Genomic DNA, 24,236 nt, shown 5'->3' with positions numbered 1-24,236 from the left:
ACACTTACTCCTTAAGTGAGTGGAAACTGACTAAATTGATGTCAGCAGAAGAGTATAAGCCAGAAGGGATGAACTGATTTAATTCCTTAAACAACTGTGGTAAGGAAACGTGAAAGTCAAAACTCAAAACATAAACTATGGATTAGGGACTAATGATGATTTCTCAAAAAATTCAGTATGCAGACAATACCTGAACCTCCTTTTTAATACTTCGAATGCGAACATCTCTGCCCTCTACAATGAGGTTAGCGGTTGACATGTTTCCTCCAGCCACCACTGTATACTTCCCAGCATCAGACATCCGTGTGGATGGGATCAGAAGGCGGTGGACGTATTTCTCCTTTTGGATTTTTATTCTATGGGTGAGATGGAAACAGGAGTTTAGTGTATGATGATCCAAAGGAAACTGAGAATTCCTGCAGGGTACAAGATAAGCACACTGACCTGTCTGCAATCTGCAGCTCCTGGCCATCTTTCATCCACTGCACAGTGATGTCAGGTTCAGAGACTTCACATTCAAACATGGCTCGCTTCTTCTCAAGAACTTTAATGTCTTTAATGTGTTTTCGGAATTCTATGTGACGAGCTGGAAGACAGTATGTAAAACATTCACTGACTACTTGACTGATATACAACTCATATTATGTACAATTTACCCATTTAAAGAAAATAATTCAATGGTTTTCAGTGCATTCGGAGTGGGTCAGAACCCACCATAATTTTATAACATTCTCTTTTTTCTTAAGAGAAACCATGTACCCCTTAGTCAAATTCCTAGACACTTCCTATTGTCTCCTCCCACATTTAGACAACCACCAATTCATGTCTGTATAGATTCGTATACTCTAAACATTTCAGATAAATGGAATACAACAATATAATGTCCTTTGTGGCTTTCTTTTTTTTCTGTAGCATAAAGTTTTCAGGGTTCATGCATGTTGTATCATGTATCAGTACTTCCTTTTTATTTTTGAATAATATCCCATTGTATCTTTATGCCACAATTCATCAGTTCATGCAGTAACATTTTATATAGTATGTCATCAATGGACATGGCATTTATGAAGCCATACCTTCCACATAAAGCGTGGCTGTTGATGTTGCTTTTCCAGCCACAAAGGTGTAGTCAGCAGCATCCCCAAAGTGAACATTCCTGATGTTCAGTGAGTGTGTGAGCTTTTTGGTTCGCATCTGGCACCTGTCAGTTGATTTGATTTCCACACCATTCTTTAGCCATTTGTAAGAGATGCCTTCATAGTTCACTGTCACCTCAAAGGTAATAGTATCTTTTTCCTCAGCATTGATATCCTTCAGCATGGATGTTATCATGATTGCTGCAAAGAGGGAGAGGAAAAACACATGAAGGGACCTCATGTCAACATGAAGTGAGTTACAATGAGTGCAGAATGAAAATTTGGAATGCTTTTGGTAATGCTGAGATGATTACAGTTTTTGGAGACATGAGCTTTGATACATGTGTGCTTTCACATGCCCATGTGCAGACTGACAGCAACAAAGACAGGGACAGAAAGATCACGTGATATACATGGAGCATGCTTCTAGGTAACCTTTCAATGCGACTCTAAGAAATGTCACTCAGAAGAAGATGCCAGTGACTCATTCCATGTGAACGCATGGTAGATGTTTCCAGCAAGGAGTGCTGAGTGGACTAAGTAAGCGGTCAGGAAGGAAAAGTGCTGAATGCAGTAACTGAGTCTTTCCTCTTACTTACGTGTCACTGTGAGGGTGGCGCTGACTTGGTCATTGCCACAGACAAATGTGTACTCTGCTGAGTCCTCGGAGCTGGTGTTCATGATGATCAGCTGGTGGAGCTTGCCCTGCACCACTATCTTGAACTTCTCACTCATCTCAATTTCTACACCGTTCTTCAGCCACATGGAAGGGACATTGAAGTGGGACACCTCACACTCGAAAGAGGCAGTTTTGGTCTCAGGCACTTCAATACTTTTCATGGTTTTTGTAATATGCAATGCTTAGGAAAAATCAGAGAGCATCTCAGTTAAACGATTTTATTTTTAAAATTAGATGGAGGGGGGAAAACCACAGATGAATGAATGCATGGGCTCTCCAAGGAGGAGTGCCATGGAGACAGTAATACTTACTCTCCACAAACAGTTTTGCTTTGCACTCCAGTTGCCCCACCACCGCTGTGTATTCCCCAGCATCCGAGGGGGCAATGTTCTGCAGCATCAGCTTGTGAACCTTCCTTTCTGAGATCATTCTGTGTTTGTCACTTGGTTTAATCTCCACATTCTTATGGAACCATTTTACTGGAACGGTGTCATGGGAAACGCTGACTTCAAAGGCTACAGTGGTATTTTCCAAGGCAGTCACATCCTTTGGTTTTTTAATGATCTTGACAGCTAATGAGGAAAATTGGAGCAATTCAGTGATATGGATAACTTACTGGCAAACATGGGCTTGCTACTTGTAAAGTCTTTCTAAGTTAACTTACTCTCCACGTGCAGTCTGGCACTGGCTCCTAGCCTTCCGAGTTTGAAGCCATACACAGACTCATCCACGATGGCACAGTTTTTAACTCTCAGAGTATAAATCGTTCCTTTGACGGAGATATCATACTTATCGTTGGATTTCAGCACAACTCCATTTTTGATCCATTGGACACCTTTGACATTAGGGTGTGTGAGCTCAACAGTGAAGACGGCATCCTGTGTCTCTGTCACTGTGAGGTTCTTCAGAGTCTTCTTAATTTTGACAGCTGAAGAGAAAGTTATGGTTGTTTTAGAAAATGTACATGACATGACCAAGGAAAAGCAGTCCTCAACAAGGTCACTGCCCAGTCATCATGCAAAAAAAAAAATGTTGCATTTATGCAGCATATCTGTTTTTAAGGACATCTTGAAGTTATTCAGGGCGATCTAGTATCCAGTTGGAAACATGTACTGTGTGATATTGTTCTATACTTGATGGGATGAAGTTTTCTTAGTCCTATACTAAAAGTTTAATAGACTGAGTGCAGAAGCGTGAAAGAATGGAGAATCAGAGTGCCTGACTTAGGTGTTTCACAGAACCTGAGAAACGGCTTCTGCATGTAAACATACCTGATGAGCAATTTTGCACCTGGTGGTGTACAGCTCAGAAATAAAGTAGAGAGAGAATTTATAAAGATTGTATGAAAGGAAGTTGATGACATCGAACATGTATATATCACTTGACTTTCATAGTGATAACAGTTAAAGAAGTAGTATGATTTATAAAGGATGTGTAGGAAAAGTCTGTTTCTATATCACTTACTTTCAACTTTGAGTTTGGCAGATGTTTTCGAGGTAGCCACCTTGTAGGTGTATTCTCCAATGTCATCTAACTTGGTGGCAGCAATGATAAGTCTCCTTTTGTGGCCATCAGATTCACTTCGGACAGCGTTACTCAGTGGTAGATGTTTGCCTTCCTTCAGCCATTCACCTTCAGAATCTGGGTTGGCAACTTCACATTCAAAAACAGCTTCCTGGGATTCAGCTACTGTCTGATCTGTGAGTGGCTTGGAGATGGCCCCTCCTTTGGATTAAGAGAAGCACAAGTGTGAATCCTCTCAAAATATTTACACAAGGAAATCTTTGCACAATTCAATATAAAATATTGAATTTAAAATTATATTGATCATTATGTGTCTAATAGGAATATCTTTACCCATATGGAGAAGGCACCACAGAAATCCTTATTTTAGGTATGTATGACTGATAACTACAGAAATTTGCAAAGCAAAAGCAACTGACAATTCAGTTAATCAAGAATAATGCATGATATACCACATGGATGGCTTTTAAGTCAATTCCTTTTCCAAAAGCATTTTGCTTGCTCTTTTAAACATTATTTTCTGGGGAAATGTTTGACATATCATTGGAAAAAATTTTTCTGAACAACTATGACATTAGAAATTCCTGTATACTAAAAATCACTGTGTTGACAAATGTCATCTTTTCTGTGACATTTTCCCCCATCTTCACACCCAAGATCCACTGGTAGAAATAATTACTGCTATAATAATTTGCTTATATATCCATTGCTCTTTAAGTTGTGAATTACTCAATAAAAATCATACTTTATTCATTTCTGTGTTCTGAGTTCCTCAATTTATCTGGCTTATAATTAGGCACTTGACAAATGTTGCATAAAATCACATAGGGGTTCATAATAATTCTTCTTTGTTTTCACACATTTGAAAACATGTGATTTATATTAAATTTATCAAAGAACAGAACTGAAATTAGATTTACAAGCATTTTCATGGTCAAATCTCTGAGGAAATATAATAAATAAAAAATGGTGGAAACTTTCATTCCAAGTAGGACACATCATCACTTTAAGACTTGCTTGAATACCAGATGTCATGGACAGCAAAACTGAACCTGAACATCACATGTGCACTTTTCAAACTGAAATTGTACGGAACCGAACAAACTAATCATGACTTCTAGATTTTCACTGACAATTGGCTTACACTTGTGATTCTTCCTGCCAAAGCTAATATTTCTGCTGAATGAGAATGATCCTATATTTACTTTGTGTCATAAGAAAAAGATATACAAACACAATAAATTTTATTTAAAAATATTCGTTTGGTTCCTAAAATGTATGAAAGAAATTTGAGATAAAAAATTTAAAGGAGCCAAAGTGCTTTAAAAAGAAATATTTAGAGTAGGCAAGTTTAAATAAATCTCCATTCAGCAAACATTCATGGATCATCCATTTGTGCAATGTATTAGAAAATACAAACAAGAGAAACAGTTTCACATTTCAGGAGACTATACTCTGGTGGGAAGAGGAAACAGGGAATAACACAAGTTTATGATAAAGGCCATGACATAGGCACACAGGAAATGATTGTGGGGCGAAGAAAGGAAGAGATTCTACACAAATGGGGAGATTAAGGGAGGTCCCTTGGAGATGACATCTGAGGTAGGTCTGGAAGAATACTTAGAATTTAGGCTGCTGGGGAAAGTGTCCATGGTTCCACTGGCTTAGAGAACAGCCTAAGCAGAGGCATGGAAGTAGGAAGCTGATGGGAGTGAATGGGGAAATGGACAGTGATTTCTAAAATTTAAACAACCACTCCACACAAGAACTTAGGTCATAGATGCACCAACCTGCCACAGTAAGCTTTCCAGATGTCATATTTTCCCCAGCATAAAATGTATATTTTCCTTCATCATCTTTCATCATATTTAAAACCGTCAACTTATATATTTTTCCATGAGCTTCAATTTTGTATTTAGAACTGGGTTTAATTTCCTTGTCCTTAAAATTCCACAAGACATCAATTCCTGAGTGGCTCAGCTCAACCTCAAAGACCACGTTTTGAGTTTCTGTACAGGTAAGGTCACGAAGACCTCTGATAATTTTAATTTCTGTGGAAAAATAATCAATTGGTTATTGTTACACTGGGAAAGTACAATGCTCAAAATAATGCTTAGTTGAGTGGAATGCTACTGACTTTCTACTGAAAGGTTACAGCTGGTTTCAACTCTGCCAACCATAAGCTTGTAAGGTCCTTCATCTGAAGCATGAGTTCGGTTGATCACCAGTCTCTGCTTTGTGCCTTTGACAATGGCATGCACACGGTCATCAGGCTTGATTTGTTCATCATTTAAGAACCATTTAACAGATGTCACATCAGGGACCGAGACCTTACATTCCAGCACCGCTTTGGTACCCTCAAGCACATTGACATCTTTCAGAGGTGTTATCACATCAACACCTACAAAATACATACACAAAAGAATCATGAATACAGATTTTATCTAATATGTCTGCTCATTAAAGGCCTTCACCTCACTTTCAATGGAAGCATAACGCTAAGTAGCACTCACTATAGACAGAGACACGTCCACTGGTGGACAGTCCAAGGGCTGGAATAGTGAAGGAGTAATTTCCAGCATCTTCCTTAGTCATGTCTTCAATGAGAAGCATATGGGAATGTTTGTCTATCACAATGTGAACTCTGTCACTAGATTGCACTTCTTGGCCATCTTTCATCCAGACGCCTTCCACGTTTTCTAAGGAGACTTTGACTTCAAGCTGGACAATGTCACCCTCACAGACTTTTTGATCGCTAAGTCCTTGTAAGATAGCAATAGGGCGGGCTGTAAAATAAAAGCGAATAAAAGGTCATGATCATTTTTATCAATATACTCCAGTAATGCTCACCGTAGGCTGACAAGAATGGGAAGACTTACGTCTCATCTTCAGTTTACAGGTTGTCTTTTTCCCATCAACGACAAAGCTGTATTCTCCCTGGTCCTCTTTGGTGACATCCTTGACTGTGAGGTTCTGACGTCCACGGCGAGATGTAATTGTATACTTGCCATTGGATTTAAGCTCCACGTTATTATGATACCATTTGCCTTCTATATTTTCTGGAGATACAATACACTCTAGTTCTCCTGAAAATGATTCGGGAACTTCTATATCTTCAAGTTCTTTCACAAACTCAACAACTGCACCTGAAGTATAAGAAAACACATAAATTACTTTCTCTGGAGACTCATGCATCTAGTCTTAGGATCCAGACAACACCTTGAATATCTCTTATCTCCCCCACACTGTCAGCAATATTCTTAACTTCTACCTGAAGTCACATTGAGAAATAAATTTTCAATAAAAATGACTTATTCTAACTTTAAATTATTTTCAAGCCATAGAACTATGTTTCAATAAAGTTTTTAAAAATAATATTGTCCCTTTAAAATACAAATTGCCAAAATTCTTTTTTTTTTTTTGACAGGCAGAGTTAGACAGTGAGAGAGAGAGAGAGAGAAAGGTCTTCCTTTTCCGTTGGTTCACCCCCCAAATGGCCGCTATGGCCAGCATGCTGTGCCGATCCGAAGCCAGGAGCCAGGTGCTTCCTCCTGGTCTCCCATGCGGGTGCAGGGCCCAAGCACCTGGGCCATCCTCCACTGCTTTCCCGGGCCACAGCAGAGGAGCAACCAGGACAGAATCTGGCGCCCCAACTGGGACTAGAACTCGGGGTTCTGGTGCCACAGGTGGAGGATTAGCCAAGTGAGCCGTGGCACCGGGCACCAATATTCTTAATGAGGAATATAGCATGTGTGATTCTTGCCCTAAAGTTTAATTCCCAAAGAATTCCTTTTAAGAAAACAAAGTGACATATCGACTTTAATCACATACTAAGGTTGACTGTAAATTTTAAGTAAATAACATCATCATCTTTTTACCTTCAACAATAAGTTTAGCTGTTGTCTTGATATTTTCATCTTCTACAAGTACACAGCTGTAGTCTTCAGCGTCCGATGTGTCGATGGTGAGCACAGACAGGAAGTGCACCTTTCTATCAGAGTGCATCCTGTATTTGTCTCCTTCGTGAATCTCCACACCGTCTTTATACCATTTCACTTTGACAAACGGCTCTGAAGTTTCACATTCAAAGGTTGCCATGGTGTCTTTTTCCTTAGCAACAACATCTTGTAATTCTTGTGTGAAATTGATCAATTGCTTGGCTACAAAAAAAAAAAAAAAAAAAGAAAAAGAAAAAGAAAATCACGTTGTATTAAATTTCAGCCACAATGGGAGGAACAGAACAGAACAACAGGAAGAAATACTCTAGGGGATATTCAGACACCTGGAGATTGGCCTATGACATGAAGGATTCAAATTACCTTGGACAAGTAAGAATGCATGACTTGAGGTTTCCCCAGCGATATTGATGGCCTTTACCATGATGCTGGCAGAGTCCTCGGCAGTCACATCCCTTATGACCAACTCACACACGTTGTCTTCCGGCCAGTACCAGTAGATTCGGTCGGAACGCTCAATTTTTACACCATTTTTATACCATTCACATTCAGGGTCTGGTTTCCCAACGACTCTAACGCGGAAGTGAGCATCAGACCCTTGGCCCACTGTCTGGCTTTGGATTCTTTCAAAGATTTTGGGGGCCTCCATGCTAGGACTTAGTTCAATTTTGTCAGGTTTGAAAGATGGAATAGTGATTTTGCCTTCTTCAGCAAGGGCTTTCTTCTCCTCTTCGGTTAGCTCTTTGGTCCAGTGGAGAAGTTCATCTTTCGTCTTCTTTAGGAGCTCCTCATAGGACTCATCCTTCTTGCGAGACTTCAGCTCCACAGCGGTGATGGCTTCGTAATAGCCCTCCTCCGTCCTGCGCTTGAACTTGCTGCGCAGCTCTTCTGACTCTTCAGACACCTTTTCGTGGGTAATTCTCTCAGCCCTCTTCAGCTTCACGACTTCTTTGGTTTCAGAGGTGTCCACAGGTCTGTCTACTTTTTGTACTTCAAACTGAAGTTTTCCTGATTCATGGATGTGAAACTCAGGCTTTGGTTCAGGGGCTCGCCTAAGGACAGATCTAAAATCTTCCCTCTGTTGGATCTCAAGTTTCACTTTGTGCTCTATGACACCCTCAGGATTTTCTGCGGTGACCTTGACTTCACCTGTGTCATAAGATTTGCAGTCCACAATGTCCAGATAATGAATACCATCATAACGAACTCGGAACCGTTTGCTTTTGCGGATGAGCTGTCCGTTGAGGTACCAGTTGAGCTTGGGCTGAGGGTAGCCTGTAACTCGGCATCGGAACCTAGCTGTCTCGCCTTCAAGTACTCTTACTGGCTCTGGGTACAAGACAATGTCTGGCTTTTGCTTTTCTTTTTGATCTGCGGTTACACCGGTCAGTGCACCTTCGTGAGCCATTCGCTCTAATTCTTCAATTCTCTGTAAGCCTTTCCTCCCCTCAGGCAACTGAGACTCTTCCACGAGACTTTTCTCATCTTTCACAATCAGGGTAGCAGAGGTGTGATCTGTTCCGTATTTGTTCGTGGCTCTGCAAGTAATGACGCCGCTGTCTCTAGAATATGCGACTCCGTAATCAAGGCTGCAGTACCCAAATTCATTGATCATACGGAGCCTGTTGGCTGCTTCCAGTGGCTTTCCATCATGGAGCCATTCCACCACCATTGTAGGATCACCAATTGGTGTTAGCCTGCATTCAAAGTGGGCCGGACCAAAGCGCTTAAGTCTTAAGGAAGAGAGTTTTTTCTTGAAAAATGGCTTCTGTTGTTTCTCTTTGTCATAGAGGTCACCCTCTTCCCACTGTTCTTGACCATATCGCAAATGGAGGGGTTCCAGTTCTGGGGCTGCAATCTCCTTTGCTCTGTATGTCCCTCGTGGGATGATGAGTCTTCTCTCCGGTTCAGGCTCTGCAAACTCAACTTCAACATTTACTTTGCATCGTGTAGTGTCTCGGCCAGCCTTATTGATAGCAGTCGCAGTATACCACGCAGAATCTTGGCTGACAGTGGAATCGATTTTAAGGGCAGCTTGTCCCTTAGTTCCTTCAATTCTACAAAAAGAGAGGGGAAAATCAATATAGAAGAACAGTGCTTCCTTGGTTATGGGATTTGTATAATAAGCTTAGGTTTATTATTTACAAACATGCTTACATGATTTTTGGGTATTTATGTGGCACAATGATGTCACTGTTTTTCAACCATACAATATCAGGGTTGGGATTACCCGTCGCTCTGACTTTCATTTCAAGTCGGGCACCTTCCTTTACATTGACATTTTTCAGTTTTTCCACAAACACTGGTTTCACCTGATGTTCCACAGCTGAAGAAGAAAGGTCACAGTTGAGAATAGGGATGAAATACCTGACAAAACCCAAGTGATAGGTCATCTATTTATTGTTTTTTTACCTTCCACAGTTAAAATCACTGAAATTGTAGATTTGCCTGCCCGATTTTGGGCAACCACGGTCCATTCCCCAGAATCGCTGGGTGTGGCAGGGACAATAATCAGTGACTGGGTACCGTCTTCTTTAATGACTACTTTATGGGTATAGTCATTGACAACTTGCTGGCCTGTCAAAGATAAGTGAAACAGAAAACATATTTAAAAAAATAGTTTTCAAAAAGCTTTGGACATAAACATGAGTTGTTTTTTGTTTTTTGTTTTTCATTTAATGGGTCATGAGCAAAACCTGATGACAATTACCATTATGAAACCAGAAGGTCTCCGGCATAGGTCTACCCACAACTTTTAAGTCAAATCTTGCACTTTGACCTTCTAGACATTTGAAAGAAGTGGGTTTTAACACAAAAACTGGCTTGTACAGTCTTTCCAGTTGTGACTCATCTGTTTCCTCCAGCCTGCGTCCAGGCGACATTCGCGCAGGGGACATCCTGGCAGGAGACATGCGTATGGGAGACCTGCTTACTGACCGTGGAGAAACAGATCTGGAAAAGAGGGGTAAATCAGAACATTCCCATGAAGCATACGAAAACTCAGCAAAATAAACCCCTGTCTTATTCATTAATATTACTGCCAATTTTTCTTCTTGCTGATAACAGAAGGCAACTCAAGCTCCTTGGGACTGACAACAAAGTATATTATTACTATCCCCAAAGCTGTATGTTTCTTACATTCTCACTCTGGTCAGTAGTCACTCAACATACCCAAGTACTCGGGTTCAAACTCTTGGAGCAATCTTTAACGCCATCTTTTACTCCTCACTTGGATTTAATTAGTCACCTTACCTTTGTGATTCAACTACTAAAACTTCTTAATAAATGTTAAAGAAACTAAAGGATAAAAATCACAGAAAAAGAAGCAAACACTTTCTTAATAGGAGTGGCAGAAAACATAAAAATCTTATTTGGAAACAAAATGAAACAAAACTATCACACTGCATCTACACTGGCTTGAGCCTTCCATGCTAGCACTACCATTTCTAGGCTGCCTAAATTAAGGCAATTTCTCCAGGCTACCAGAGCCTCAGTGTTCCTATTTCCGCAGTGTTCTAGTAGTCCCTACATTTCAGAGTTGTTGTATAAACTAATGAACACATTAGCCATGACACCAAAAAATGCATAATATGTTACACTAACGAAAATTCTTTGCAAGAATGAACTTGTGGCAATTATTAGCATTGCCAATGCTGAGTCTCTTGGCTCTCTCAGTCTGATTTTTCTCTCGCACAATAGTAATTTGCTACTAGAGTAGCTGATGTTTTAAAATAATGTAAATACTGCACGACCCAAATTATAACAAGTCTTACCGGATTCTGCTCACTGGCTCTGGTGTGGGTATGTAAGTTGGAGCTCCAAGAGGTGCAGCGGGCTCCACATACAACTTCCCCGAGCAGATGGCATTTCCTTTAATGTTGCTGGCAAACGCAGTGTAGATGCCTTCATCTTCCGGAAGGACAACAGGTATGCGCAGGCTGGCTCTGCCATCTTGTAGGAAGTCCATTTGGTATCTCTCTCCAGGTTTGATACGCTTGCCATCTTTGTACCATGCAATCTGTAAAGAATACCAGGCTAAGTGAATACAATTCAGATAAAATAGTTATCTTGTAACTTAATTTGCTTCTTGTGGCATGTGATAAACGGTCGTGTTATATACCTTGGGCAATGGATAGCCAGACATTTTGCAATGAAAAGTGACACCCATCCCCTCAAGAATTCTGTAGTTCTTGATTCTTAATTCAAAGCCAGATTCAATGGCTTCAGATTCAGAAATGTCAACTGCCATCTTTTCTTCTCCATCTTCTTCAAGAAGTTCTTCTAATGTAGTCTTTATTATTCTGTATTCAATTTCTTTAATGAGTCTCTCTTCAAAGGAAGAAATATGGAATTCCTATGCAGTAAAAAGATGACATTTGTTAAAAAAGATACATACTCACTGATCGAAATTCTTTAAGAATGCATGAGTTTCAGAGCTAAGGGCTGGATGATGTTTTAGATTAGGAAATGAATCCAGAGATCCTCTAAGAGTAAGGTTATATTTGAGATGTTCATCACACAGATGAAAGGATCTCAGCAACCATGAACTTGGTTATGATGACATTTGTCTTTGCCTGAAAATAATATGTGGTGCTATTTCTAAAGTCGTATCTTGCTGTGTATATGAAATACTTCTTCTTCGTGTCACAGGTGTAACATGTCATGAAGATTAAGTAAAGTTGTCAGCAGTGAAATTATACCTTGTCATATTTGTCTAACTCTGACCCTATCAATTGAAAATGAAAACATCAAACAAAAAAAGGTACATTATGGAAGGAAAGTATAATTTATGAGATGTTTTATGTGGTCAGTATACTCACCTGGTCTTCCACAAATGTTCTAACCATTACAGTATCTTTGGCCATCTTCTTCCTAATTAAGGCCTGTTCTTTTTCATACTCTTTTTCATACTCAGAGTATACAAATCCAGGTGCTATTTCTCCAACTTTGGGTTCTTGAACAAATGCAGTCATTTGTGTCTGGTAAAGCATTTCTTGCTGGGACTTCATTAGTGATTCATACTCAGCTAGGAGTTAAGAACATAAGTTAATTTTTAATATTCCTATTAGAAATAATTCATGCCACTATTCATTCAGGCAAGCCCTATGCTAGGGAAAGCTAATAATCAAAAAACCAGATTTTCCAAATTTCTGTTATCAAAATGTTCAGCAAATATTTGTTAGATTGAATTTCAAAACCAACTGCAACTAGCCACTATTGTTGCAGAAATTTTTTTCTATCAGCAGCCAGCCCTTTGTGATCTATCCTAGCGATCTTCCTAATTTGCTGTGTGGTTTTTAGCATCTTTTAACTTTCTGAATCTTAAGTGCTTTATCTGTTAAATGAGGATAATATCCCAACTTCTTCCACTATGCTGTACAGATCGAATGAGACAGAGTATGGCATGGTCCACTTTAAATAGCTAGCAGAGATCATGGTGACCCACAGATATATCTTGCTTGGCATGAATGCGGTTACGTTGTACTTTTTCAAATCATGAACATGAAAATCTGGATTTACAGCTTGTATTTAAAACACTGGACCCTAGTAACACTGAGCTTGGTGTGCCCTTGTGGTGGAGGGCAGGGGAGCTCCTGGCTCCCTGAGGCAGGCACACACCCTCCAGTTTCCCACTGCTTGCACTGTGCTCTCTAGTGTCCCCTTCCTGTGCTAGAGGGGCAACTAGACTCAATCTCTGCACCTTCAGAGGGAAAGATCGGTGCCACCCATCACCAAGCAGAAACTACTGCCGTAATTCAGGACTTCAACATCAATATGGCTTTTGAAACCACACTGTCTAGAACATTTCCTTCATAGCTGGAGCCAAGGGAGGCAGGCGGAGTATCAGAGCCGGGACACTGCAACAGGGCTTTTAGCAAACGCAGGCCGCAGCTGCTTCCCTGAATTCCAGTTCCCATCATGCACCCAGGGGCCACTGTGACTCCCCCGTACCTTCTTCAAGCAAGGAAGCAGATGCAGAGGTTTCTCCGTGCTTGTTACGAATAACAATAGTGTATTCTCCAGCGTCATCAGCAAAAGTCATAGAAATCACCAGTTTACATTCACCAGTTTGTTTGTTGTAACTCACTTTGTACCTTTATGGAAAAGAACAAATAAGCATTCATAAGAAACTTATTTGAGTAAGAGAACTGGACTTATTTGTGAATGGATCTGTAGAACAAAATTCTAAACATGGAACTCAGCTCATCCATAGAATATGAGACTGCTGAACATTTAGGGAAATGCATGAACTTAAGACATGAGGACTGAACATTCAGATGTTCATTTAAAAGAATGTTCATGTACTCTTTCAAATAAATTATAGAATATAAGACTGCTGGGATCACACAAATGGAAATTAGTAGTATCGGTGTTTATGCAAATGGTGAGATCAGTTAAACAATAAATACTTTGTCTTTGTTCAGTATGTACTTGAAGATCAAATGAAAATCAAAACAATAAATTCCTTATCAGGCCTCTAGTACACCATATTTCTTATTAAGATATGACATCTACATTTTTAAAGATTTGTTTATTTGAAAGGCAGAGTGAGAAAAAGAGATAAAGAGACAGAGAAATGTTCCATCTGATAGCTCACTCTTCAAATGGCCACAGCAACTGAGGCAGAGCCAGGTGGCAGCTAGGAGCCAGGAACTCCATCTGGGTGTCCCATGGGGGTGGAAGGGGCCCAAGGACTTGCAACATTGTCTGCTGCCTCCTGGGCACATTAGCAAGAAGCTGGATTGGAAATGCAGAGTAGCAGGGACTTGAACTGGCACTCAGATATGGGACATGGGCATCCCAAACAGCAGTTTAGCCAGCTGTACCACAACACCTACTCCAGCACCTACATTTTTAAATCTAAAAATCAGGCTGCCCTTTTTTAGCCTTGAGTTGCAGGAAAGTCAGAGTTAAATTTTATATTCAATTGCAGAAATTTTATTAACATAAATTTTTCATAACTAGCTTTCTTCTGTATTACATGCCCCCCTATTCTTTTTTCTTTTAGTGACTTAATTATTTTTTTATGCATGATATCTTTATTATCTTAGCAAAAGGGAAAAATCTTCAAGTCACAATATACAGAGAATAAGAGGTAAGTTATAAAAGTGAGTGACTTAATTATTATATGCTTTTATTAAAAGTTGTCTCAAATGCTTTCAGGGAGAGAGAACATGTGTGGATAAAAGTCCACACTACTTTTTCTATTTCACTGGCACAATCAAAGAATTAAAGTAGAATATAAAGAAATACATCTCCCATCCACTTTTGTTATATAGCTTTATCTCTCTAAAAGTTGCATATAAATATGTGCAAATGCCTCAAAATAAGCTATGAAGCCTTCACAACAAAAGAGCCTGCATTCAGAGGTTGGTAGGCTAGTAACTTCTACTTCTCGCTCATCTCCATATACATACTATAAAAACTGTAGGGCACACTGTGACTCAGCCATCAAGATACCTGTATCCAGTGGTTAGAGGAACACCAGATTTTTTCCAGTAGACGTGGGGCTTGGGGTTGCCACCAATCTGGCACTCAAACACAACGCTCCCACCTTCCACCAGTTTCTGGACCACCGGTTTTGTAATAAAGAAGGGTGCAGCAGGTTCCCCGGGCATCGCTTGTTCCTCTGTGATAGTGGTATCCGTCATTACCACATCTCTTGACTCAACAAAGCTGCAAAGATCATTTCCTTCACGTTAGCTTCTGGATTGCAATTTGCCAATACTAGGACAGAGTCAAAACTGTGTTAAAACAGCATCTAACTAGCAAAAAAGTAGTTTACCGTTTCTCTTCTGTGGTCAGTTTCTCAGCCACAGTTGTTTCCTTTTCAAACTCTTCTGACACTAGAAGAAGACAAAAAAAAAGGTTCTCATTGAAGTCAGTTTTTTAGTCTGCTCCATTAGTGACCCCCGCTTAGCAACAACAGTGCAGTGAGCCCCATAATATAACCCCCAATTCCAAAAGAGGACCCTGATGGGAAGTACGCAAAAACCGTATCATGAGCCGAGTGTTGACCAAGAGTTGGACACGTGTTAGGACTGTGGGAGTGGCCACCGACCCTGCACTGCCAGATAGCAGGATGTGCTGACAGTTCCGGCCTCGTTCACAGCACTGCAAGTGAATCGCCCGCTGTCTTCAGCGAAGGCTTCGCGAATCATTAGGCGAGCGATCCCACTCTGGAAGGTGATCTGGAAATCAATGGAACTTTCGATCTGGTAGTCTTCTCTGTACCACGTCACCGTTGGGGATGGGTATCCGGAGATGTGGCACTCCAAGGTGACAGATTCACCTTCTATGACCGTCATGTTTTTCAAGCCCTAAAAACAGAAAATAACGATATGCATGCATATTCATTAATTATTAGTACATGTGCAATAACAAAAGCGAGGCTTGAGCCTGCACATTTTAATTGCTACAAAATGGCCTTTAACCAGGGCTCCCGAAATATTATTAAAGAGACTTTCTTGGAAATTGGAATATTCCCAATTTGAAATCAATACAAGGCATTTCTAAGTCCCTACAGTAAAACTGTAATAATATCATGTAATAGGGAAACTGCACCTTCGGTAGTCTAATATATTCAAATCCTAATGAAACTGAAAGGTATAGTAGTAAATATTTGCCTATTTAGCAAATATTTTTTTATGTTAACCCCTGTTGGAATCAATCCATCTTACTCAGGGTTTCTCCTTCTGTTATGGTACTTATCATTTTCTATATTTTGCTATACTTATTTCTCTACTGGCAAGGCAAAGACTTCAAAGTGATCTGTATTGGTCTTTATAGCTCCATATTTCCTGAAATAATGCTTTGCACACATTAGAAAGTTGAATACACGAATGATGGTTGCCACACAGAGTCCTTTTTTTACCAAATAGTGCATGACCTTAAAATTAGCATTTGTAAACTCCCTGATGCCATTGTTAGATGGGGGGAAGGACTTTGTGCAGCTGGCTCTCTCAAACAGGTATTAAAGTGATTCGACCAAGCAGGAAAAGAATTCAACAGGACCAACTTCACTCACCGAGACTAAGGTTGGTGGAGTAACAGGGATTTCAGCAGGGGCAGGTACTCTTGCCATTTCTGTTACCTGCAATTTTTAACAAAGGATGTTACAAGGTGACCATGAAATTGGGAGAAATTTCATAAACTCCTAGCACACATAAAATCATAAAAAAATGAGTTTTGGGAAAAAAGGCTTCCAACCCATCCATACCCAACAGAATCAAGTTTGAGCATGGTAAAGAATACGGGCAACCCTCCTGTGTGCTTCTTCCATGGTGGAAGCAATGGGAGTGGGCGAAGAAACAGCTCACGAGCCCATGACCGACCTTGGCTTCCCGCCCGTGCAGTACTTCCAGGCGCTCCTCGCGCAGGGCGCTGCCGGTGATGCTCACCCCCACTTCCTTTTTCACTTCAATGCCAGCTTGACTCTTGTACGTGTCTGGGGTGGCGGCGAAGGGGAACTGTGGTGAGGGGGTGGGCTCTGCCCGTACTCTCGCCTCCGCAGGCTTCACGGTAGGAGCCTTCACCGATTTGGTGATCTTCTGAGCAGAAGACGTGGCTGACAACTCTTTTTGTAACGTGGCAATAGCACTACCGGCTATTGACGCCTAAATGGAAAGGCAGAAACGAAAGTCATTTCTCTGTCGTCCAAGTCAGAAGTGCTTTGCCGCTAGTCCTCCTGTGCTAGTCTGAGTCTCTTTCTTCGATGGTACTTTTTTTTTTTTTTTAATGCTTTCCTCATCACTAATGAATGTCAGAGATAAACCAATTAGAAAACTCCTGGTCATTCCTGCTCGTTTGTAAGACAGATTTTTAAAATCTGAAGAGTTAAGAACTCCTTATTTTACAGCTTTTATCATAAAAGGATTGAAGATCTTCTACAGCTCAGTCATAAATTTTCACCTAACCATTCCCCAATGCTGCATTTGAAACACTGTGGATAACACAACGTCAAGAAATTACTTTGTAAATTTCCTGAGAACTAGTTTGAACTAGCGCTTCAGGATTTAAACCACTAATCCACATGAAAAGTAAAAATATAGACATTCAGAAAAATATTTGAAAGTTTTCCTTACTATTTTTGTTCCATAGGTGTCTATGGTTGCTTGATATCAGTGATAATTTGAGATTGTCTCAAACATAGACATTGTATGTACTTTACAATTCTTTGAAAGCATAAAGTTTGAAATCTGTGTCTTAAAATTGAATATACAAAGAGCAGTAGTCACTAGTTTTGAGAGCTATGACATGCTGCCAGCTTGCTAAGGTGTTGACACATATTTTACACGTATTTTCACTGTCCCCTGATGACAGAGCTGATAAAGGACAAAGGTAAGACACTTGTGCAGGCCTGCTCAATTCCAGTAGTCCAACGTAAAAACCATACAACACATCTCTCCATGTTGCTGTATTGTGCACCTGCATTTATGATTTCTTAATAGTCTTTCTCTTAAGTGAAATACATTCACAGCTGAGTAAGCCTGAAATGTCTCATAACATAAGGAAAACCAGCGTGTGATACACAACCTTTTACAGGGTCATTGGAACAATAGTCATCAAAGCACTTGGGTTTGAGCTATCGCTGAAATGGGAAACAGGAAAAAGCCTTCATGGACTCCTGTGTCCTCAGAGGTGCAAGACAGCCACCTGTTCTTCTAGGCTCACCTTCCTGGGCAAGCTTCAGAGCCCAAACCATAGGCGCATCTGAGCCCACCATGGATCCAAACGGACATCATCAGAAAGAGGCCTGCATTGGCCTGCCCCAAAGATACCTCCTATTACACTTTAGATTTTTATTTCCTTTGAGCTAAACACTTCCTTCCATGCTCTTTAACTTCTTACCTCATATCCATGTTCTGTCTTAGGAACAGAAATTTTTGAAACGGTAAAGTGAGGGCTTGCTGTGCGGGGACGTTTATCCACATGGACTAATCTTTCACTTGTTACATCTGTAGTTTTCTTGATCTGCAATGAAATGAAACTCAGTGACACCACTACTCACCAAGAGAGCACAGAAGTTCTGGCTGCTTTCCCACGAAGGGACGCGGCAGGGGTTGGGGGAATCCATAGCTATAGACTCACCTGTGATGATATGTGCATTCCCACTTGTTCAGTAGTTTTGATATGAGTCTCAGAAGGAGCCTGAATCACTACAGGCTTGACTGCTTTAGGGACAACGTGGGGTTCTGAAGCTGGACGCTTGGGATGCTCAGCTACCTTTGTGGCAGAAATGTGTTCCTTGTATCCATACTCCAGGGTGGTCTGCTGAGCGTACGAATCTTCAGGAAGCCCGGGTTCTCTGGGCTCTCTAACACGGGCCTGGTCTACTGCAGCGACAACTGTAGCTACAGCTTCAGCCTTTTTCCCAACGCCCACCTGGAGGCAAGGTTTTCAGAATTAATTCACAGCAATGTCACAGTCAGGCTGAGAAATCCCCCAGGCATAGCCTCCTGGAAAATCTCCTCCCAGTCAGTCAGAACACAAAATGCCTAAAGGCACGATGGGTAGGTAGATGACATTGTGGTATACGGCAATGTTAGCATGTCCAGAAATGTAACTCAGAAATGCTTTCTGGAACTTAATATTTCAATGATTGTTATATTGCATAAACATGTTAAGATACATTGCTTACATCTGTTTAATTATATTAGACATTTAATCACACAGACACAAGACAATATGTATATACAGTTATAAGATTGAGTATTTCTAGTAATCTATCCAGGTAGACAGTCAACTAGTAATTGGAAAATCAGATTTTTGGGGTGGTTATCTTCACTGATTATTTTTATTATCTTGTCGATCATTAAGTCTGGTGTTGGTGCAGCGATGGCAGTCATAAAATGTTGCTCAGTTACCATCCTCCTTCTATCCAGAAAAATCAGTTGCCACAGAGTTACACAGCTGCATGCAAATCTGAGCTAACACGAAAGCTCATACACAAAATGAGTGTGTGAATTTATTTATGATTCCCTGGGGATACGATTTGCTCAATCTACTAGAACGTATCTCTTTTAAAACACATAAATGAAAATATTATGATTAAAATGAAAGTATTAGCGTGTTTGGATTCAAGACAATAACCTTTAACATTGAAGTTCAATTTAGTTTCAATATTACTAAGAGTTAAAGTGAATAAGGAAACAAATATTATTTTCTCATTTCTATGAATTTGATTAGCACAAATGGGAATACAATTTACAAAGGAATTTCTCTTTTAAAGTAAGCAAAGCAGTCCAAGTGCCTTACATATTGTGATTCTCTGCAGTACTTGGAAATAGTATATCACAAAGATCACATGGCCATGTAAGTCTAGAATGTTAATATTTTTCTTTTCTACTGCTATAAATAGAATCCAGGTTGCCTCTGAAATATTTTTCAAATATGTCATATGAATATCCTTTAAAATAGTTCTCTGAATCCTCTAAAAAATAAATAAGGTTATTTTCTGAGATGGAATTGGGCCTTTGGTGATCATGGGCTTTATCCAGTGTCTCTTTCGAGGAAACCGCAAACAATCTGATCTGCTTTGAAGGATTGCAAATGCCATCTGCACTTAAATTGCATTTTAGAAGAAACTAGAAAACTCACGATGGAAGTTAAGTTTGTCCATTTGTTTTCTAAGCTATCAGCTGACTTTAATTTTATAAATGATTTAAAATGTTAATACCTTTGATGGCTAACATTAATATAAATGTGTATTACTTTCCTGGTAGAGTAATTGATTACAAATTGATTACATTTGTGTATAATCTCATTTGTGTCTTCAACAAGATAGTCATGTTTTAGTTCTACTTATTTAACAATGAGAAAACTTAGTTTTAGAGAAATTGTCATATGACTAAAAACTCACACATCTGAAATATGTAAATTTTGTTCTTAATTTAAAACCTATGGAAAACTTAATTAGGGTAGTATACTTTAAAATGAGGTAGTAGCTAATTTCTGTTAAATTTATGTATATAAAATTTATGTACATATGCTGTTTAGTGGAAACTACTAATCAATACGCAACACTGATACCTGCCTTTACATTTCAGTGGGCTCTAATATCCTTCATATTTTAGAAGCTACAGAAGTAGGAAGATGAATTGGATTACGTGATCCCAAATCATACAGCTATATGCTCAGAATTAATTCAAATATCCAAAGAAAAGTGTTATTTAATCTGGTTTTTCAAAACTAGAAATGCTGACTACTCTCTGGAGGACTCGGATGGAATCTAATCATGTCTAATGTTTGGCTGATCAGTTAAGCGATTAAATGGATGATGACGGATGAGGAGTTATGAGAGCTGATGATGAAATGGGATGAAGCAACGGTTTTCACCTCCACAGCCTCAGTTTTCACCTCCTCTTGGAAAAGATGTGTCTGTTCTTGCTTAAGAGCAAATCCTTCTGTAGCCTTTGGCAATGTGGCTGGTTCAGTAGGTTTTGCAGTGGTAACAATTACCTTAGGTATAAACATATTTTTTCAGCTTCCATCCTTAGCTAATACTTAATAACATAAATATGGTAGTCAAAATATGTGGTTCAGAACTGAAGCAAAAAGTAAAAGACACTCTTGTTCCATAGTGGAATTGCTGTCATCCGTGAGACTCCTAAAAGCCCGACTTGTCACTGTATATTAGATTTGGGTAAAGGTTTTTTAAATTTTAACCTAATCATGTATTAGTGGTGAGTGTTTAGTCTAGAGGGTAAGATGCTGGCTAGGAAGGCCATGTCCTATATTGGAGTGCCTGCATTTGAATCCTAGCTCTGACTCCCGACTCCAGCTTCCTGCTAATGTAGACCCTGGGAGGCTGTGGTGGAGACACAGCAATTGAGGTCCCATCACCCACATAGGAGACCTGTATTGAGTCTCCAGCTCCCAGATTCAGCCTAAGTTTGGGACTGTTGCAGGCATCTGGAGAATGAACCAGTGGTTAGGAGTATGTGCGCGTGCTTGTTCTCTCTCTCACTCTTTCCCCCTTTCAAATAAATAAGTAAAAACTTAGAAAAACTGAAAAAGAAAAAAATCCAATTTTGAAAAGTCATGTGTTAGAAAAAATCAAATCAAAGAAAGCAATATTTAGGGGAATACAAAATAGGATTCAAGCCACAGTGAAAATGGATTTGAAAAACTTTAGTTGCTGATTTCAAATACTACATTAGTAATAAAATTTAAACTTAGGTAAATATTTCATTTGTGGTAAATGCCACAGTCATGGGGATAGTAGTATAATTCATGGAAATTTTACAGCTACAAATAGATGCAATAACCTTTTCATGGCTTGTTTGTAATTGTTCTGGTTGGATACTTCCTTCTCTAGATTTCAATATTGCATCTTGCTTAGCTTTAGTGGGAGCTGCTACAGCGGGCACTATAATTTTCTCAGTTTCTTCCCTGATCTCGTGGTTACAGGGGGAAAAATATAAAATTTCACATGAAGAAAATTATAGGTACTTTACTAAAATAAGTCTATATTCTGAAATATAATATGTTGACTTTATGACCCTCAAACCACACATGTCCTTGATAGTAAGATTCATCATTTACTCATAGAACTTTTTAAAAATATTTATAGAGTTTCTTAAAATTAGCCTGCATGCAATTTTAATCATGAAATTCTAGAGGATGATTAGATGTTAACAATAAGAATTTGAAAATAATAGTGAAGAGATCAGTGGGTGGGGAAAGGAACAAGTAATAGTAACAACAGTAAATAATTTGGTTTTTAGTTTCCAATTGTTCACCTAAAAATAGATTTGATTAATAACTTCTCATACGTAAAAAATTCTGAGATGTGGTATTAATGTATTACAATAGGGGATTTCATTTGAGATGTGGTATTAATGTATTATAACAGGGGTTTCACACTTGGGACAGCAATAGTCACCTTTCCATGAGTAACTTGGATTTGTTCTTGTCTAGTAGCCATTCCTTCTCTAGTTCTCAGTACTGTTTCTTGTTCTGTGGCTTTAGCAGTAGCAACTGCTATTGTAGACAAGGCAGTTTTCTCAGCTTCCTTTCTCATCTGATTATTACAGTAAAATCAAGGTTTAAGTTTTACCAGACTTCAAATGCACACAATGTGACCCTCTTCCCCCCTCCACGTGGGGATGCAAAATGAAGTTATTCAGGGTTAAAACACAAGAGAAATTAACTTTCATTTGACAGTATCTGCATATAGTGACCGAGAATCACATCACAAAACTTAGAAGTGTTAGCTATTTTAAAAATCTCTGGGTGATTCCTTACACTGTTTTTTTAAAAATTAAGCTAAAGTGCTAATCTTCATGCAAAGAACTATTATGAATAAACTGAATAACAAACACCATCCAGGGATGAAAATCAAATGTGCAAAAAATGGTAATCAGTCTCACATTCATATTTTTTAAATTGGGGATTTAAAAAGGAAAATACAGATTAATAATTCATACCGTGTAGTAGTTAATGGTTTACTAGTAATTAGTTTAAGGGTAACCTTTTCACGTCTCGAATATCTATATTCACCTTTTCCTGAGTTATTTGAACTTGCTCTCTTTTGGTGCTGATGCCTTCTCTACTTCTTGATACTAAATCTTGCTCTTTGACTTTGGGTGTGGCAACTATGACTTTAGGTACCACTGTTTTCCTAGTTTCCTTCATCATCTGGTAATATGGTGGAAAAAAGTGAGAAATAGTCATTAAACATCATAAACCTCTAAGAAAAGAAACCAAACTCAAAGATGAGGAAGGAAACAAAATTCCTTCCTGTTCAAGGACATTTTGCTTTGATTATCCATACCATTTCACTGGGAAAAAAAATCAAAATAATATGTTTAATTTAAAACAAAAATGTGATTTAGCAATAACAGACCAATACGTGCTATTTCTCTTTCTCACATCATGAATATAAACTGTGGGAAATTCCAGTTGAGCCATCAACAGCGTATCATTTTGTGTATTACCAACTGATTTGTATAGGTACACTAGAATCTACTTCCACAGGAAGACATTTCAGTGAATCATATTGTCATATTAGTAACAATCCAAAAAGTCTTAAAGTTAGGCGTGCATAGTGACAGTGAAAGCCAGATGGGTGGCCAAGACTCATTAGAGATTTCTGAAGGCGTTTTCTGCTTATGAGAAGAGGAGAAGTAAAAAAGTGATGATTAGGACCCATGATGAAAAGTAGGTGGCTTGCAAATGAAATGGTGCATGAGTGGCTTGCACGTCACCAGGGAGCCATCACCTTTTCCTGCGTTAGGTGCATTTCATCTTGTTGTGCGGCAGTTTCTTCTTGAACTCCCATCAGGGTTTCTACTGTTGAGGATTTTGCCGCAGCAACTACCAGCATGGCTGCTGCGGTTGTCTCAGTTTCGTGCCTTATCTGATTTGAGGGTAAAATAATGATTTGAGTTGCAAAAGGTACAAAAGAAAGTGCAGGATGAGTGTGCAACACTTGGGAGAATGCAGAAGTCGCAGTGATGGGGAAACATCACAATCCCACTTCAGGGGCGTACTTCACGTTTTTGTGATTAGAGAAACACTTTTGTTTTCCTGAGGAATAGGCTCCTCTTCTGCGCACCTGTCTGTAGCAAGTCAATCTAGAACTGAGAAGGGCCCATCTCTGAGACACGGTCAGACCTCAGGAGACCCAGTGAGTGGCCACTGCTAAATGTCTGTGAAACTGCGTCCTGGCCGATTTTCCAGTCACAGCATCGCAGAGGCCACAGGCATTCCTGTGCCCTAGATTACACCTAATAGGTAGGGTTCTAAGCTGTATTCAAAATCTTTCATTCACAGGGAGGAGGGGGAATCCAACCGGCAGTGTCTGACCAGCCTTTCCGGTGTTTTGTGAGCTTACTTGGGCATTTTTTAAAAATTAACTCTAGGTCAACAAAGAACCATAAGCCGGCGCCGTGGCTCAATAGGCTAATCCTCTGCCTGCGGCGCCGGCACACCGGGTTC

The 24,236-nt window shown here is 39.6% G+C and overlaps 1 protein-coding gene across 50 annotated transcripts in view; it reads right to left on the bottom strand.

Annotated features, from left to right (window-relative positions):
• Positions 1–24,236, bottom strand: part of TTN (titin) — a 273,051-nt gene that overhangs the window by 232,416 nt on the left and 16,399 nt on the right. For 45 of the 50 annotated variants that reach the window (XM_070070523.1, XM_070070550.1, XM_070070524.1 and 42 more), the window contains exons 11-40: positions 23,518–23,655; positions 22,797–22,934; positions 22,180–22,317; positions 18,384–18,677; positions 18,144–18,266; positions 16,628–16,909; positions 16,321–16,386; positions 15,355–15,613; positions 15,079–15,139; positions 14,754–14,969; positions 13,245–13,387; positions 12,113–12,318; positions 11,413–11,646; positions 11,066–11,310; positions 10,003–10,244; positions 9,705–9,869; positions 9,450–9,618; positions 7,656–9,349; positions 7,215–7,496; positions 6,216–6,482; positions 5,850–6,122; positions 5,474–5,737; positions 5,127–5,387; positions 3,277–3,537; positions 2,477–2,740; positions 2,124–2,384; positions 1,733–1,993; positions 1,074–1,334; positions 445–586; positions 191–356 (exon numbers count right to left, since the gene is read on the bottom strand). In XM_070070523.1, coding sequence (XP_069926624.1) covers positions 191–356; positions 445–586; positions 1,074–1,334; positions 1,733–1,993; positions 2,124–2,384; positions 2,477–2,740; positions 3,277–3,537; positions 5,127–5,387; positions 5,474–5,737; positions 5,850–6,122; positions 6,216–6,482; positions 7,215–7,496; positions 7,656–9,349; positions 9,450–9,618; positions 9,705–9,869; positions 10,003–10,244; positions 11,066–11,310; positions 11,413–11,646; positions 12,113–12,318; positions 13,245–13,387; positions 14,754–14,969; positions 15,079–15,139; positions 15,355–15,613; positions 16,321–16,386; positions 16,628–16,909; positions 18,144–18,266; positions 18,384–18,677; positions 22,180–22,317; positions 22,797–22,934; positions 23,518–23,655 — 7,776 coding nt within the window. The remainder of the gene's footprint in view (positions 1–190; positions 357–444; positions 587–1,073; positions 1,335–1,732; positions 1,994–2,123; positions 2,385–2,476; positions 2,741–3,276; positions 3,538–5,126; positions 5,388–5,473; positions 5,738–5,849; positions 6,123–6,215; positions 6,483–7,214; positions 7,497–7,655; positions 9,350–9,449; positions 9,619–9,704; positions 9,870–10,002; positions 10,245–11,065; positions 11,311–11,412; positions 11,647–12,112; positions 12,319–13,244; positions 13,388–14,753; positions 14,970–15,078; positions 15,140–15,354; positions 15,614–16,320; positions 16,387–16,627; positions 16,910–18,143; positions 18,267–18,383; positions 18,678–22,179; positions 22,318–22,796; positions 22,935–23,517; positions 23,656–24,236) is intronic. The other 5 variants (XM_070070577.1, XM_070070533.1, XM_070070534.1 and 2 more) reach the window with 4 other exon arrangements.

This window comes from Oryctolagus cuniculus, chromosome 3 (genome assembly GCF_964237555.1).
Source record: "Oryctolagus cuniculus chromosome 3, mOryCun1.1, whole genome shotgun sequence".
NCBI lineage: Eukaryota > Metazoa > Chordata > Mammalia > Lagomorpha > Leporidae > Oryctolagus > Oryctolagus cuniculus.
Note: the sequence above shows the minus strand (reverse complement) of the source record. Positions and strands in the feature narration are given on the sequence as shown.